The 17,178-nt window shown below is 36.8% G+C and overlaps 1 protein-coding gene across 3 annotated transcripts in view; it reads left to right on the top strand.

Annotated features, from left to right (window-relative positions):
- Positions 1 to 17,178, top strand: part of PRKN (parkin RBR E3 ubiquitin protein ligase) — a 782,243-nt gene that overhangs the window by 193,950 nt on the left and 571,115 nt on the right. For all 3 annotated transcript variants that reach the window (XM_064648967.1, XM_064648968.1, XM_064648969.1), the window contains one exon: positions 5,947 to 6,110. In XM_064648967.1, the coding sequence (XP_064505037.1) occupies positions 5,947 to 6,110 (164 nt within the window). The remainder of the gene's footprint in view (positions 1 to 5,946; positions 6,111 to 17,178) is intronic.

The raw sequence follows: 17,178 nt of genomic DNA on the forward strand, positions 1-17,178 counted from the left end.
GAAACTGCCTATTTCTTTTTTCCCCTTGAGCCAAATTTATACATTGTGCATCTACCACTTCTCTGGCAGAGTTTTCCAGAAGGTCCACTGCTAGTATTGTGGGCAAACAGAGCATTTTTGCCACTATTGAACGTAGCTTATATAAATTTGACGCCTCCTAAATCTTGTGATGGAAGTGAGTGCCCTATCCCTACTCACCCTTTCCACGCTGCTCATGACTTCGTAGGAAACAGTCATTGGGTACATATGTAGCATTTATGGAGAATTCTGTCTCAATTTCCCTGAACAATAGTTTGAATAAAAGCCAATCTTGACTTTTATTTAAAAAGTAAATTAAACCATCAGAAATCTCAATCTTGAAATCTGAGTTAATGATCAAGGAACATTTTTTTATGATATTCATTTGGTATTAGCTATCACTAAAGATTTTTCCCGGAGAGAGTTTATTCCTTGCTAAAGGAGAGAAATAACCTCACCAAGGATGGGGTTTTATAGACATTGTTTATGTTAGATTACTACATTGCTCTTTATGTGTGACTACATCATAAAATCATTCGTTAGGTGAAGGTAATTTACAAATGATCAGAAGCAACCAAATTACTCTGGCTTAATGAGTTGCCACTTATTGCCTGTGTAGGCTCTTTTTCTGCTGCGGCTGTGAAGTTGGCTTACATTAATGTGCATTAATTTTATTTCACAAATGCAATGATCAAGGAGGTCTAATGCTTCCAGTTATTATGGCTCAGCAGTGAGTGGTAACTCATTAAGTCATGGTTAACTTCATTGCATATACCTGTCAGTCGGGATTTGGTGCAAAATATACAGCAGGGCATTTTGCCCGGAAAATGTCATACCAGCGCATCGATATCTGCAATGACAACCCACTCATCTTGAGGTAGTGTTCAAGCTGTTGATTTTCAGCCATACAGGCTGAAATGTGTGAAATCATTTGTCTCTGAGACACTATCTCACTCCTTCTGTAGACAGCAGAGGTTCTGTAATTGGATTTCCCTCTTTAAAGAAGAAGAGAGTTGTTGGCAGGATGTTCAGTGCAAGGGCATCAAGACTCAGGATCCTGCTATCTCAACTTGGCTCCAATTTGTTGGAATTTGGCAACTTTTTGAAGAAATGACATCTGTTAAAGAGTTTTCTTGGAGGGAGCTGAGGATATTTTTGCTAATTGATGAAAAGGATACATGAATTGCTATGGGACTGGTTAGTCTATTGATGATGAGATTTTATCACGTATTTATGTCAGGAAAAAATTAAGCAAGCCAGTTGGCCAGAACTTTGTGATAGTGACAGCCTCCAAAGTGGGACTTGATGTAGTGGAAGTAGGGTAGAAATTAAAGTGGAGCTGACTGAACCAACCTGCTCTCCAGTGCTCTGGGGAGCAAAAGGTGTTGGGAAGGTCTCCTATTCCAGTGCAAAACTTAGATACACAGATCTGTGAAGAAAAGGACTGTACCAGTTCCAGGCTGCTTAAGTTGCTGTGGAAAGGCAAAGTTCGAAGAACTTCGCAAAAGTTGTTTAACCCTTTGATTGGACTTTCATTAACATGTGCTGACTGGCTGCGTAATACAAACCAATTACAAGTTAATACAATTCTGAGCTATTCCTTTCCACTCCTGACCTCATCTCTCAGAGTCTCCCCAACTCATCTTTTTCTGATTTTTGTTCCTCTTTAGTCTTTTGCTTTACTTCTTTCCCATTTTTCAGTTCCCTTGGCACACTGAAAAGAAGAAAATAACAATAAAAAGTTGTGGAGCAAGATGTAGTGCCATCCCATTATCTTGTGTTCTGCTGCTAGTTTCTCACACTGCATATGTCCTACAGTTGCATGTCTACAATTTAGGTTGTAGAAATTTGGGCAGCAACTGATATTCACTGGTAGTTTATAGTGTCTACAAATGCATCTAAAGCTAATTAAATCTAAAGATTAAAATACTAGAACAATATCTTGTGTGATTGAAGATGGAAGAGCCCCAGGGATCCAAAAAATATGTTTTATATGGTTTTATTTTATTTACTGAAATAAAAAAAGTACTTGGAACAACTGCCTTCAGCCTGTGCCTTGAGAGGTGATGCACAGTTGTGTGGTAACAGAAGGACTTCCAGAACAGTTCCACAATACTTTACCAGAGGGGCAAGAATTTTATGTTCTCTGGATTTCTACCTTCTCCTTTCTGTGCATTTTCCTGTCTTTAATTGGTACTAAATTGGTCAGCTGTACTGGATAAATTATTAATCACAGTTTATGAGACAAATTTAATACTGAAAAGGAAAGGATGATACTTTCAAGTGTGAAATAGTCTAGATGTAGGTTTTTGACCCGAGAAGAGTTGTATTCTCAAGTCCCATGCTGAGTCAAAGGATCTGATCACCACAGACACTGTCACAAGACTTTTTTTTCCCCCCGTTCTTAGGAAAATACATTTCAAAGGTCTTTTTATCTCACCTCAGGAGGGAAGGGGCTTTTAAAAATAGAAGAAGTTTCATATATTTCACACCGTCTTTGGGTTAAACTTTGGTAACATTCTTTGTTTTGTCTATAGGAAGAATGGAGAATTAGATCTTAGGCAATAAGATCTTAAAGTTTAAATATGTGCATTCTTTTGCCACAGACTATATGTTGTATGTTATAGCTTTTTTGTGTGTGTGATTCATTAGTTTAGGAAGAAAACAACTTGGCTATTTTATGTCAAAACTAAAAAGGAAATTTGTGTTTTGCATGTAGCAATGTAAAGACATCTACAACTTGTTTTCATTCTTGGCACAGTTCACTTGCTTTGATTCTGTATATCAGGACTGTGCCTTCACAGTTTGTTCACAAGCAAGGCCTAAGCTTCTCCAACATTTTATATTTATCTTCTCTGTTCAGAACCGGAAAACCTGTTGGATAACAATAGGGATTAAATCTTTGGCACTTTTCATATGGCTTGCCAAAGAAGAAAGGCTGCTGAATCCAGGGCTCTGAAATGTGGCCTATTGAGATCCTGACAGGGGTGCCATCCCCCGAGCTTTCTTCCAGCCTTCACTTGCAGTTCTGCAGCTCCTCTACACACCTGCCCCATGTACTTGTATCTGAGTAACTCTGTTTATTTATTTTGGATTTCCATCAGCAGTTTAGACCTCAGGTAAATTCTCTGATCTCTTGTTAAGCCAATATTTATTTAAATATTTATTTAAATTCTAGCAGACGAAACTTTAAATTCGAAACCTTTTCAAATCCTCCCTTTAGAGAGGTCTCAAATGTCTTCATAACTTCACCTGTGATCTCTTGAATAACGTGTGTTGCTAAGAATATTGTTTAATTTTTGAGGTGAAATGGCAAAAAGAAAAGAAATCTACTTTTCCTAAAAAGACAGCTTGAAATCCTATATTAATGAAATTCTGGTTTTATTCCACAGACTGAATTTTTTGTATTTAATCTTTTTGTGCTCTGTGCAAGTAAGCAAAGTTCTCTTCTGTTATTTTACATTAAAAAGAGTTGGTGGATTGCAGACTATATAATAGAATAAAAGTGCTTAGGAGCAAAACATCTGCGTATTAGAACTTTCCAGCAAACAAATTTCGGCATTCTAGCATTTTTTCTGGCATTTTTCTAGCATTCTTCAGTCTTCTGTGCTCTTCTGTGCTCTGGAGTACAAAATGTTGCATTCATACTCATTTCAATGGTTGCATGTGGTAAGAATTGTGATAGTAAACTTCTGATACCTCATAGACAATGGGGATTATACCTGTTGTAAGTGAATAAAAATAAATTTATTTGAGAGGAGGTGCTGGGATTTTTGATGTCAGATTTGACTTAAGCTTCCAGTAAGTGTGTTGGATTTATACTGTCTTAAAAAACAAGTACTGCTTTTTAATTAATTTAAATTATGCTTTTTTATGCTTCTTTTATCAAGCACTTTCCTCTTAGATGTGATTTGCAGAGTCAATGCACCTGCTGATTTTGTTGGAGTTTTGGTTTTGTTTTGTTTTTTTTTTTTTTTTCATTTCCACAATGAATAACACTGGCTTTTGTAAGACTAGGGAGAAAGAGGATTATGTATTAGTTAGGAAGGACTCTTGGAGATGCACATGTGTGCATTTTATGTGTGTATGTGAGCGTAATCTACATACATGTATTAACAACATATATATATATATTAACATAGTGAGATAGTCAGAGCATAGCATATTAAAAAAGTATTTCCCCCCTCGATTTAACTGTCTATTTTGCTATTGGCCCAGATAATGTTATTTACAGTGGAGCATTATGAGTGTTCCTGGAAAGATGGGAACTGTTCAGTTCCCATTAGCTGTAACTATTTTTTGCCATATACATCCTCTTTTGCTCTCCAAACAACAATCAAAATAAAATTCAAATTTTGCTGATTTTTCTGAGCAGTCTGAATATACACCTTGCACACTTCAATTATTCCCATAACACCTCTAAGTAGAAATTAAACCAAGATGTGCTACAGGAGGCTGCATAACACAGTGGCAGGGCACCTGCCTGACACTGCACTGTGCAATCTTACCTTGTATTTTAGTACATTAAGGGGATGCTTTCAAGTGCAAAACTTAAAATGATGTGTTAAATTGTATTAGTATCTGGCCTTATCCCTTAAAGATTAGCCAGATCGGAACTGAAAACATGAAATTGCAAATACCTGCAACACTGGCTGCTGAGCAAAACAGTGGCAGCATTCTCTGCCATAGTAAATGTTCTTAAAGTATCTGACACCTTTGGAGTTGTCAGGCAGACTATATCTTTGAAAAATCATAGAATTCCAATTTTCAGTTTTAAAAATGGTCATTTCTTTAAACTGAATAAATACTTTTGAGCTTATGGTTCTATCAGTCAACAAAAAATGCAAAGGATTAACATCTTCAGCTAAAACACTGCAGAAATAAATCTTTAAAAAGACTGGTTGTTGCAATCAATACCCAAGCAGTTTAGGTGACAGGTACCCACTATCTAATTGATATAAATGGTTTTTTTGTTTTGTATCGTGTTTTGCTAATTCCTTTGCTTCCTGCCTGTGAAGGTGTTGGTCGAAGCATTCCACTGGGGACGTGTCTACTGTTCGTACAATCTCCATGACTGATATGGATGTAATGAGGCTTTTTCCTGTTTCATAGTTCTTGTAGTCATTCCCCTGACCATGGGCTCAGTGAGCACATTCAGACTCCTTATGAAAAACAGTTCTGCCAGCTGAATGGCAGGAAGCTTATGAGTTTGTTTGCTGGGCTTCTCTGGATGTATAAACCAGTTGCTGCAGCTCTAAAAATGATATGACTGGTGCAGTAGTGATTTTCTGCACTGAAGGTGGATGCTGACAGGAATTATGTACTGCAGATATTTTAGTGAACTCTGAAAAGACCGTGCTGTAATACAACACTCCCAAACACAGAATTCTGTGATTCTGATGTCTTCTAGCATTTGATTTTCTCTCCATCATTACTTTTGTAGAATTATATCAGTGGGAAACCAGTTTATATGACTGTGCTTTGCCTTGTAACAAGGAATTGTTTTCCCTTGTATAATTTAATATATTTTGGCTCTAGAGCATACCTCAGTTTCCTGCATTTATTTGATATATGCGTTGGGGAGGAGCACGAGGGGCACAGGAAGCACGTGTGCTGCAAAGGTTAGGACTGAACTGAAAATCTTTTGTGCCAGTTAGCAGCTACTTAGGCAGCTGCCTAGTGGGATTTCTTCTGATTCTAAATGTTCTCTGTAATTGCTAATACTGCCAAGGGGAAACTAATGTTTTTTATTTAGTGATCACTAACTATTCTGTGATGAGTTTAAAAATGCTATGAGGGAGTATTAATAGCTTTTCTCTGAAAATAGTACATGCTTCCTGAAATTGAAAAGTAAGCCTCTCGTAGTCACTCTAGTACAAACACATCATGAGAAATTCTCACTTAAAAAGCTCTTTTGCTCTTGTTCAGTGTTTGTCAGGTTCAACTCCAGCCATGGCTTCCCGGTGGAGGTTGGTTCGGATGCCAGCATCCTCCAGCTGAAGGAGGCAGTTGCCCAGCGACAGGGAGTTCCAGCCGACCAGCTGCGGGTGATTTTTGCAGGGAGGGAGCTCAGCAATGACTTGACACTGCAGGTAAGAATCCCTTGGTAGGTTCTCTCCTGGACTGCTGCCAGCTACACTGCCTCTGCCTCTAATGCTGCCAATCTGATGTTCATGCCTGAGATCTAATAGAATAAATAGTGCCTGGGGATTCCTTGAACTTTACTCCACACTGCTTCATTAATTCTGACCTTCTTAATTATGCATTAAAACAGCAAGCAGGAAGGGTAGGGAAAGAGAGAGAATATGAGAGAGAGAGCACGAGAGAGAGCTGTGCCTAGTGAATAAATGTTTACTGACTACAGAAGCAAACCATGCACAATTTCTGTGTCTGTTCAATTTCTATCTTACTTATTCCATTTGAATCTTAATGAAGAAGGATGTGAATAAATTGCTCTAAATCAAGCTGCACAGTCATCACATTTGATAGAATTTGTAACCCAATTGTGACCCCTGGAGGATAGCTACAGGGCTGCTGCTGCTCCATGTGCTGCTGTGTCTGCACAGGTGTGTGCTGCTGGAGGGGTGGTTCCAGATCAGAAAGCCCACAGAAGTGTATTCCAAACCACTGAACTCATAAACGAGTAAAGCTGAAAGAGGAGCAGAGAGCACAGAAAAGCAGCTTAAGTAGGTGTCTTAAATTCAGCTTCTGAAAGTTAGGGAACTGTTCTCTTCAGTAAATGGAAAGAGCTGTTCATCTGTGGTGAGCAGTAGTAAGCATTGAAAGACAGGTTCAACTTGCTCTTTGCTATCTCCACCAGTGCAGCCGCACTTACTTTATAAATATTTTTGTTTATCCTGTATGTGCATTTGGCAGTTCACTCTCATAGGCAGGGTTTAGCATAAGATCACACATTTAAGACAATTGGGGAACTTGGGGAAACCTACTGGCCTTTCAACTGAGTGCAAATACTGATTTAATGAAATTACTGTCCTTCTGCAGTGGTATCAAAGAGCTGCAGATGCAATCTGTAGTAGTGCAGGTGATTGTATAAGAGATCCCTCACTGGCAGAACTATTCAGATTAATTGGCACTCATACTTCAGATGTATTACTGTACTTAGAATGGCTGCTAAGCCTGGGTACAGAAAGTCTCTGGTGTATTGATGACCAATCACTGTTTCTCCTTAGGTAGGATATTTATTGTTTTGTGAAGAGAGTTTCAGCACACAAAGGTATAGAAATGTGAATTGTCAGTCTCCAGTGCATCAGCTGTGAAAGTGTTGATGCATGCATGCATGGCATATACATCGGTGTGCTTCACTTATATGTGAAAACACATACACGACAGTGTAAGAATAAAATTAAAAAATCATGTGAATTGTAGAAGTTGTCAGTTGCCAGTTGCTAGATTTGGGGGTCTGTGTTGTTCTATCAGAAGCTTCTGAATCACTTGGCTTTTCCTGGGAAGCCGTAGATGTTGGTATTACTACCATTTTATATCAGCATGAAACACAGATTTTCAACCCAGTTTGACACTTGCAGCCATGTTTGTTGTGGGCTACAACATACAGTCTGTAGCCAGGGTAAATTAAAAATTGTGTTCCAGATATACAGACCTGCTGATTGCTTAATTTCATTGGAATGTCAGAATTACCATGTGTAGTCAAGACTTTCTGTTATTTAGTAAACTGGATGTAGACATTATTGCTTTGACTCTTGCCTTCTAAAGCAGATAGGAAGTTCAAAAGCTGTTTCAGGTGGTGTAATCCATACTTCTGTGTTTAGGTTTCTTAAATATTGCAATGATTAATATCATTGGCAGTGTATCAACTACATTCTTATTCTTGATATTTGATTAGGTGTATTCTACTTTGCTTCCATGTTTGCATTTTTTTCTGTTGTATATTAGTGTATGTAAATTTATTTTTGAAATTTGTCGGCACAAACAGATGAGCTGAGTATTTGAGGTGTTTGGGTTCCTATGGCAGGCTATTTGGTTTTTTTGCATAAGAAGCTGAATGCTAATAAAGCTTGGGTACTAGTGAAATACTAACTGCTGGCATTTATGTTGCATCTATAATTTCAGAGTTAATATCACATATGAGCAAATTAACTAGTACTTGTTTTCTAGACCTATGGATTTGCATCAGAACATGAAAAATATAATATTAGTTTGTACTCAACTGATGCTTTAAAGTTATTTTGTTATATGATAACATAGACTTTCTATTAGGACCATTTTGTACTTCTGTTTTTCTTAAATTACTTTTGAAGTTTTTTTACCCAAAATACTTGGGTCAGGAGGTCAGGAAGGAGAACTGGTGGTATTACAGATAATGAGATTATAGAGGACCTGGGAAAAGCTGCAATAATTGCATAAGTATGGGGCAGGGATATAGGAAATACTCCAGGATAGCAAACTTTACTGGTTTCACAGCTCACACAACAACTAGATTTGGCTTGACAGCTACTTCAGTATCTCAGATAGCTGATACAAAACATAACTGAGAATGTGAAAGCTGTGTTTGTTTTCCTGTTTGGAGAGACGGAAAAATCTTTCCTGGTAGCTGAAACTTGTGAAAAAGAAATGAAGCTTTGGAATGGACAGAAATTAAAGAGAAATTATTATAAGAACGAAAGTGCCAAGCTGAGATCTTAAAAAAGTAATTTGATATCAAGAACAACAATAAAATATTGTAGGAAGGATAGAAGTGAAATATGTGGGGAGACATTTAATTTGGTACTGCAGATAAGTATTTTGTCCTTGAAAAAAGAGAGGAAGATTAGACACCGATTCAACTGTGCACAGAGGAGATCAGTATCTAAGCTAATGACTAAGGCACACGTCATAAAATTAGAGCCGTGTTAAGGAAATATTGGTAATGATTGGATGAAGAATGGAACCTGCAAATTTGAATCACATAAGAAGGAATTAGAGCAATAAGCTGCTTCCTAAAAGTGTAGCAAATGGTGTAATTTTAAGGGTGCTAAACATTTCAATGATGAAGAGCTCCCTACTGATTACAGTTCACTTTAGAATGAGTGGAAGTAATTCATTAATACAGACCAAAAAATAGAAATCCTTTCAGAAGGCTGTCATGAGTATGGGAGAATAGTGGTAAGATCTTCTTGGGGCAATAATAGTGAAAGTAGAACAGAACCATAACAGAGTCACCAACAGAATAAACAGGAGGTATCTACATATCAGGAACATTGAAGTGTCCTAACAGGGGGTGACTGCTTACAAAATTGTCATTGCCTCCAAGAATGGCAAAATTAGTTAGCAAAGCTTCTGAAAGCCAAGTAGGTAATATGTATTATTACACAGTTTTGCTCAATGCAAACAATTTGAAATTTACTACTGGTGATAGCAGCAGTGTTACATTAGTACAGACTTCCCATTTCTTGAAGAACTCAAAATCCCTTTGTGTGAGGAAGCTCTTCGCAAACAGTTTGCAAGAGAGATTCCCTGCCCTGCAGAGCTTACAGTGTAAATGAGTAAAGCAGACAAATGATGTGATGGGAATCAGTTGCTTAGTTTGTCCATAGTCAATAGCAAAACAGGGATAGAATTAAGTCTTCTATTTCCCAGTCTTGTACCATTACAGTGTGTCCTCTATGAAGTAAATCTAGAAAAAACTGTTCTTTAAAACAGAGAAAGACTAAACATGATTAGTACAAGGACTTGTTAGCTTTAGGGCAGTGCTCCACTGAGACAGCTTCTGAGTCAATGTTAGCTGGAATTTGACTGCAGCATAGGCTCAAGGTTTGGAGCATAGGTTTCACGTGAATTTGCATGTAACTGCATCCATCCATATAGGTGCTTGCCTAAAATAATTTATACATACATTCAAGAAACAAACAAACATGACTAGAACTTATTGTTGAACACTGATTTGTGAGCTCACAAGCTTAACTGAAAACAAGTAAAAAGGAATGGCACAACTGGAGTAGCAGCATAGATAATCATCTATACGGAGAAAGGAAGAGAAGTGGTAAGGAGCAATGGTGCTGTTTTTTAGCAGGAAGAGGTATTTGAACAATGCCACATTGCATTTCATCAAAGAAGGACCTTGTATACTTAAATGTGTGGCAACTTTCTTACTCTAAGCACAGCTCAGTACAGCAGAGCTTCCAGCAGTTCTTATATTTCCCTGGTTCATTTTACTGAAGGTTCAAAGAAGAAACCAGGTGACACAGTGCAAAATGTGTCCCTAACCAGCAAAAAACCCCCGATGTTTAGTTATAAACCATCGAGCAGTAAGATTGGATTGGGTCTTTTGACAAACACAAGTACTGCCTCGTGTTACAATCTACAGTTTTATATACGGGATACCAAATCACTCACAGGAACAACTTTGATGTTCAGCAGTTTTGTGGGTTACGGAATATAGTTGAGCCAACATTTGCATACTTAAATGCTATTTGTAGAGATTTGCTTACAGACGTACTGACTGAATCAATCATCGCATGTGAAATCCAAAGAGAGAAAATGATTTTATTTGTGTGCATGTGAATCAGTATTTTTGGTCAATATTTGATCGACCTGTGGATCTTTTCTTCTTTTTAAAGCTGGAAGAGATGTGTTTTATACTTCTTCAAAATAGGAAAAGCTAGCTGAACAATTCTTAGATATATTATAGTAACAGAGGAATCTAGAGATGCCACGTTTGTGGTGCCAGCTAACGTGGACTTGGCTAAATGAGAGGCTAACAGTGCCTCCCACTCTTCTTTCTTTTGATGGCTGCAGACTCACTGTGACAATAGAGAGCTGTTGAAAAAATTTTTTTCAAGACTTGTGATGGGCCTCATGGTATTATATGCCCATAATAAATGGGGAAAGTACTGTGTAGCCATATTTAGTGTTATATTAAGTCAGGGCTAGCTCAGGTCTACAGATTTTCCATATCTCTTGAAAAGGGTATATGTTGGCAGATCAAGAGCTAAATGCATTAATAGATTTGTCCTTCAAGCCTGATAACACATTTCCATTCTGACTTTAAATGCTTTCCTTTTCTATTCTTTTTATGCTACATTTTTTTATGCTACAAAAAATATTTAACTATAGCTAAATGAGGGGTAAATTATCTTCAAGTAGTTTAATAACTGCAAAATGTGAATGGGCCATGTTTGAGCAGGCTGCAGATTCTATTATGGCCTTGAAGTTTGCTGGTTCCTTTTCTGTTCTTCTGACATTTCTTAGTGTGTTTTAGTTGGCCAGCTAATGATTGAGGAGGAAGTGTGGCAAATTTTCTGCAGTGTGCAGTCTGTACTTTGTATTTAATTTCTCCATATATCTGGGTTTTGGCATCTAGATGAATTCTGTCTTGTCTGCTCAGTCTGGTTCATGGTTCCCTGGCATAGGGTTTCTGGTGCCAATATTCTTAGAGGAATCTTACTGACTCATAATATTTCTGAATGACCTGTGCTGCCCTTTTAGATTAATTTCCTAATTTCTAAATATGAGTTTCTTTTGTTTTCCCCTTTGCTAACAGTTTCAGTAAGTTGGGAGTCTTATGAGTTTCTATTCCCTCTATGTCTGTTATTAATTTCTTATATGTGAGAATATGTTCAGGCAGCAGATGATTTTTTTTTTAAAACTTCATTTCTCTTAAGCAGTTAAAATTCCCTACATTGAGTTCATTAAGTGAATTTTACAAAATCCATTTTTGAAAGAGCCATTGCTTTGTGTCGGACTGATAGAGAAATTGCAATACTATTTGCACGAAATACGGTAAGTTGATAAGAAACTCCTCTGGCAAGTGTTTCAGAATGAAATTATCTTGAAAATTGCACTAATATTAGATGGGCTTTTGTTTTCTATCTACATGCTTGCATTAGGCAGGCACTTTTTAAATCATTCTCCCTGATCATGAGTATAACCCAATTCATGTGTTTACAGTTTTGTCCATTTTATGATTTGGATCCTTCTTTAGGTTGCAGGAGAGAAAATGTGCAAGAAAAAAAAACTTTAAAAAGCTGCAGTTGTTCAAGTGGTGGCAGTCAGTACTAAATTTTATGAATCTGTAAATAGTGACAGTAGGAGAAAGGTCAGTCAACATCTTTCATTCGTCACCTTTCTAAATTGCTTTGGTGAAAAAATGTTTAGCCTACTGAACACTGTTACCAAAAACTATCATTGAATAAGCAGAAGGTCAGGGGTAGTAGGGACATTTCCTTCCTTCTTCCTTCTTTTTCTTCAAAAGAAAAATATAGTATTTACTCTTCTGGTAGAGTACATTTATAAGGAAGGATCCATAGACACTTTGTATTTCCTAATTCATAACTAAAATATTAGGATTTAATTCACACTATACATACTGAAGATACTGGATTAAGAAATGGGAAATTGGGACAGAGCATCTGGGGGTTATTTTTAACATTGAGAATGTTGTGTCAGGATAATAAAACTGTAAACTTCAGTGTTGGAAATATATTTTAAATAGCAAATGGCATACCAGATATACCTCCTCAGTAAAAAGGTGGAATGAAGTTCCTTGGAATAATTTCTTTGCTTTAGTCTTATTTTTACTTACTTAAATCTGCTTACTTACAACTCTGATTGTCTGAAATCTCATCTGTAATATGTTTATATTGGTAATTATCAAGGTCACACAGCCATTTAATAAACTGTTCTGGGGTTTCTTCTTTTATTTTTATTTTTCAAGCTTTCTCACTCACTGTAGTTGAAAATATGGGAGGGAAACTTAGGCGCTTCATATCTGGTTGCAGTTTTCATCATAAATGAAAATACTCGTTACTCCAGGAGAGGCAGAATTATCCCTGTAAGGCATAGTTTTGATGGGGGAGGGGATGGGGAGATGGGGAGAATAAATTAAAAGAACACAGTTGTTGCACTATGACAGCAAAGGCCTAACACCAATACAGGCTTAAAGGGAAAGAAGTTGAAGCAAAAGTAGTTATATAATTTCTTATGTATCCTTGGAGCAATCCTCGACGAATTTACAATTCCTAGAAGCTTTCTTATGAACTCTAAAAGCCCGTTGGAGAAATGAATGTAAAGTGTTTAAAAAAAAAAATCAGTAATAAAGAGAACAATGGAGCAATACAATTTGCTCTCCTCATTTAGACTAAATAAAGCAGTGAAAGTACCTGTTCCACAAATGAATCACTTTCCTCATATACAGAGCAGGTTGTTATTTCATTTTTCCACGTAAAACATTGGCTCCATTGATTTAGTGAAAATGAAGCCATTGACTTTCCAGGAGCCAGTATTCTCCCTCTCATTCTCTCATGCTCATTTTGCCTCTCACTTATTGTCGCCTTCTCCTTCTCTCTCCCTTTTCTCTTGCACATACACAGTCCTTACTGTCCTGGGGAAGCTTCTTAGCCAGTGCAAAATTATATACCTCCCATCCATAGAGGTACGGATGTGATTCCTGTTTCTGCTGAGTCCTGTTTTCAGTGCTGTTCCTGGATGAATTGATCAGTGTTTTCTTCACTTGTACTGCTTTTCTTATTATTAGTTTCCCACAGTTCAAGCCACGTTTCCTGCTTTTTCCAATCAATTCCAGTTCTTTGAAATCCCGTTCCCATTCAACATCTGTTGTGCATTGCAGTGTTAAACCAACTGAGGAAACTAATAGTTCTTTCTAATCTTTCCCTTTCCCAGCCCAAGAAATAATGGGGGGAGCGAATGACAAAACTAAGGTGCCTTGCAGATCTGCTCTACCTGCCAAAGAGTGAACATTTCCTTCTGCCTATGATTTCTGTCTCTTACTGGGTGATGTGCTTCTGTGCTATCTGTTGACCTCCTTGTTTGCTGATCTCCTTGTGTCTAACTAAGAAGCTGTCAGATCTGCAGGAGGCTGTAGAGCTACAGGACAGTGGAGTAGCTACAGGTAGTGGAGGAGGCCTTGTGGGAAATCTATCTCATCTCAGACAGCTGTGTTCCTGGCATGAGAACAGCCAGGTCCTCTTGTGAGATATTGGACTTCATGCATGTCTTTCTATCAGTTTGTCTATATATGTGTGACAATGTATAAAAGGTAATTTTTAGGTAATTATTTTAGGTAATTTTGAAAAGATGTATAAATGTTGGCAATTTTTTTGGTTACACTTCTCATGAAAAGACTGAAAAAAACCCAGTTGCTAGTTTTATGGTAGAATAAATACAAAAATAGATAAAAATAATGAAACATTTTTAAACTTCAAAAACATTTCTAATACAGTTTTCCCCTCTTAACTATTTGACATAAAACATTATGATGGAAACATATAAAAGTTTTATTGTCGTATATTTGGTATGCGTGATATACCGGAGCTCTGACTTCATGATTTTTTTCTTATATAGCTCATCTCACATTATCCTATAAAAATATTTTTACTGTATTACCTTGCCATCTTTAACATAGCAATCTATTCATTTATATCTTTCAGATATGCAGCAAACTGTGCGTACAAAACAAATAAATGTGTGCGAGTGTGTTTAAATAAAGACAATAGTAGCTGCTTTCCTCTTTAACCAATATCACATAACCTTTATTCCTGCCTTATTTTCATTACCCTAGATAGTGATTTGGGGTCTTTGTTTACTGTTTATCTTACAGCAGTGTGTTTATTACTACAGTTTAAGCACATGTAATTTAACGTGTCAGAGCTTCAGGAAAGGAAGAATCAATCCAATTTTAAAGCATCTTAATGTTTCTACTGTCAGAATTTTATGGCAAAAATTTTTCAATGACCATAAATGACAGTAAATAAATTAAAATGACCATTGGAAACCTTATTATTTACAGAAGTGTTCCCTTCTCCTTTATGAATAGCGAAAACTCTAGTGCCTTTCTTCTGAATGTGCTAAGATGCTCAGCTTTGTAATATTGGTGTAATTTTTGTTCTGGTCACCAAGTGGTAGTTGAAACTTGTGTTAGTTTTCTAAAAATAATTTTATTATTTTTTTTTTTGCTGTCACTATGACAAATACAGGAACTGAGGAAGTGGTACAACAACACAGAACAATAACAAATGGAAGAGAGGATACTTGTGGAAATGTATGCCATGCTGATCTAGACATTTCCAGACTGAGAATCAGAAGTCTTGAAGTATTGTTGGAATTTCAGATAAAAAGGTTTCAGGTAGATTTGAAGGGTTTGACAGAGAGAATTATGCTTAATTATATGGCATGTACTAAATGATTATATGGCAGGGTTCATGAAGTATCTGAGGTTGTCCTACCAGTCAGGAAATAGGCAAGAGATAAAGTGAAGGTTGAGATATATTATAGATAACTGCAAGAGCAAGAAAACACAAGGAATTGAATTGCAAAAGTGTATGAATTGACAGCAAGCACTGGTAAGCCCATATTTTTAAAAAAACCCAGAACAATAAATGGGGGAATAGGAAATTTTCAGTGTGTTAATACAATTTGTGATGTAAGGCTACTTGTGGACAATATAAAGAACTGCATTCAAGGTTTGACACCTAAAATAGCAGAGAAGAACATGTTATCACCTTCAAAAGAGATGTGATTACATTACAGAAATTTACCTTCAGTGGTAGAGCCACTTAGTGGGTCATCAGAATCAAGTGATTCTTTAAGACTGCCATCAGATAAGATTAAAGACTTCTACGTCACAAAATGTTAATATTTTTTAAAAGTTAAAAAGACTAGAAATTTTTTCAGTACATTTAAAAAAAAAATTTAAAAAAAATCCCAAACTGAAGAGCAGTAATCCATGCAAGTCTATTGTCTGGGAAACCAATTTAGGAAATACTTCAGCTCATTTACCTGACTTGAGCTATGCCGTGAATGCATTACCTACAACAATAAATTGAAACAAAATATTAAACTTGCTCAGCCTACTCAATATTTATTACCATTTTTATTGAAGGCAGATACTGGAAATGTTATCCCATAATCCAACAAGGCAATTGAAAAATTATGTAGTGCAGAAGTGCTTGCAATTCTAAATACATTACTGGAAACAAGATTTGGGTAGGTGAACCGGTAACCATTGATTTGGTGGGGTATATTTTCAACCAGAAATGCTGGTCAAATAAATACTATTCAGCCAAGTAGGCATTTAACCTTATTATGAATTAGAGCTACGAGTTCTAATTCTGATTTCAGAAGAGTGGTGAAACTGGATGCAGTAGCACGTAACAGTATTAGTTCCTACACTATATTCCTGCATTGATTTTGCACTTGCTTTTCCGAGGACCATTCTGTAAATGCCATCCTTTATCACTGTAGAGGTAAAAAAAGCAGGATCACCACAAGTGTCCATTTCCAATGGAATTCATTGCTGATCTCATCTGTTTAAGTGAATGCAAATGAAAGCTCTCTCCTGTTTCCCTGAAGGAGAGCACTGCATGGCGTCAGTCTCCAGAAACAAATGGAGGAAGTCTGACACAGAATGGGTTCATGCCTCAAGTAGCCACAGGATTTAATCTCCTTGTGTCTCTGGTTGTATATGTGTCAGTCATAAAGCAATCTGTGAATTACTTATCTCCTGACATAATTCAAATCTCTCAGAAGTGTTATTTTTCTATTATAAAGACGGATTGACTTTCCAAGGCCCCTGTGGGGTATAGAAAATATTGAAAAAATTGCTATCAATAAATAAAAGAAATACAGAACTGGAGAGAGAGTTCGCTTTGTTCACATTTATGGAAACTTTCATATGTTCCATTGTTTCACTGCATTAGGAACATGCTATTTCCATTGTAAGGTAATTTAGTGTGATGTATTGTGTATTTATAGTTAAAATTAAAAATTGAATTTTTCTAGCAGCAGAGAACATATCCTGCAGGATATTCACTAGTTCACAGTATCCGCAGGTTTAACGTTGCACTGTACTGGAGACTATTAGTCAACACTGGGGTTTCTAGTGCTGCTTACATGAGAGAAGTTATATTAGAGTTTAGAAAAAAGAGTATTTGAGAGAGAAATAACCTCTCCTAAAATGAGACAACGATGAGGTTTGCTTTGGAGCCTTGTTTTGCCATTGCCCACTTTGAAATCTCTTTGTGGTAGCTTCTCTTGATCCTTTTTGAAATGTCAGCATGCCAATGTCTTTTTTAAAAGGTGCATACCAGAGAGAGCATGCGAGGTCTTGTTGAAGAATTCTGTGTCATGTCCTGACTTCTTAGACTACAGAGAGGAGGCTGAAATATGTTTTTTAATGTCCCTATAACT

This window comes from Pseudopipra pipra, chromosome 3 (genome assembly GCF_036250125.1).
Source record: "Pseudopipra pipra isolate bDixPip1 chromosome 3, bDixPip1.hap1, whole genome shotgun sequence".
Taxonomy (NCBI): Eukaryota; Metazoa; Chordata; class Aves; order Passeriformes; family Pipridae; genus Pseudopipra; species Pseudopipra pipra.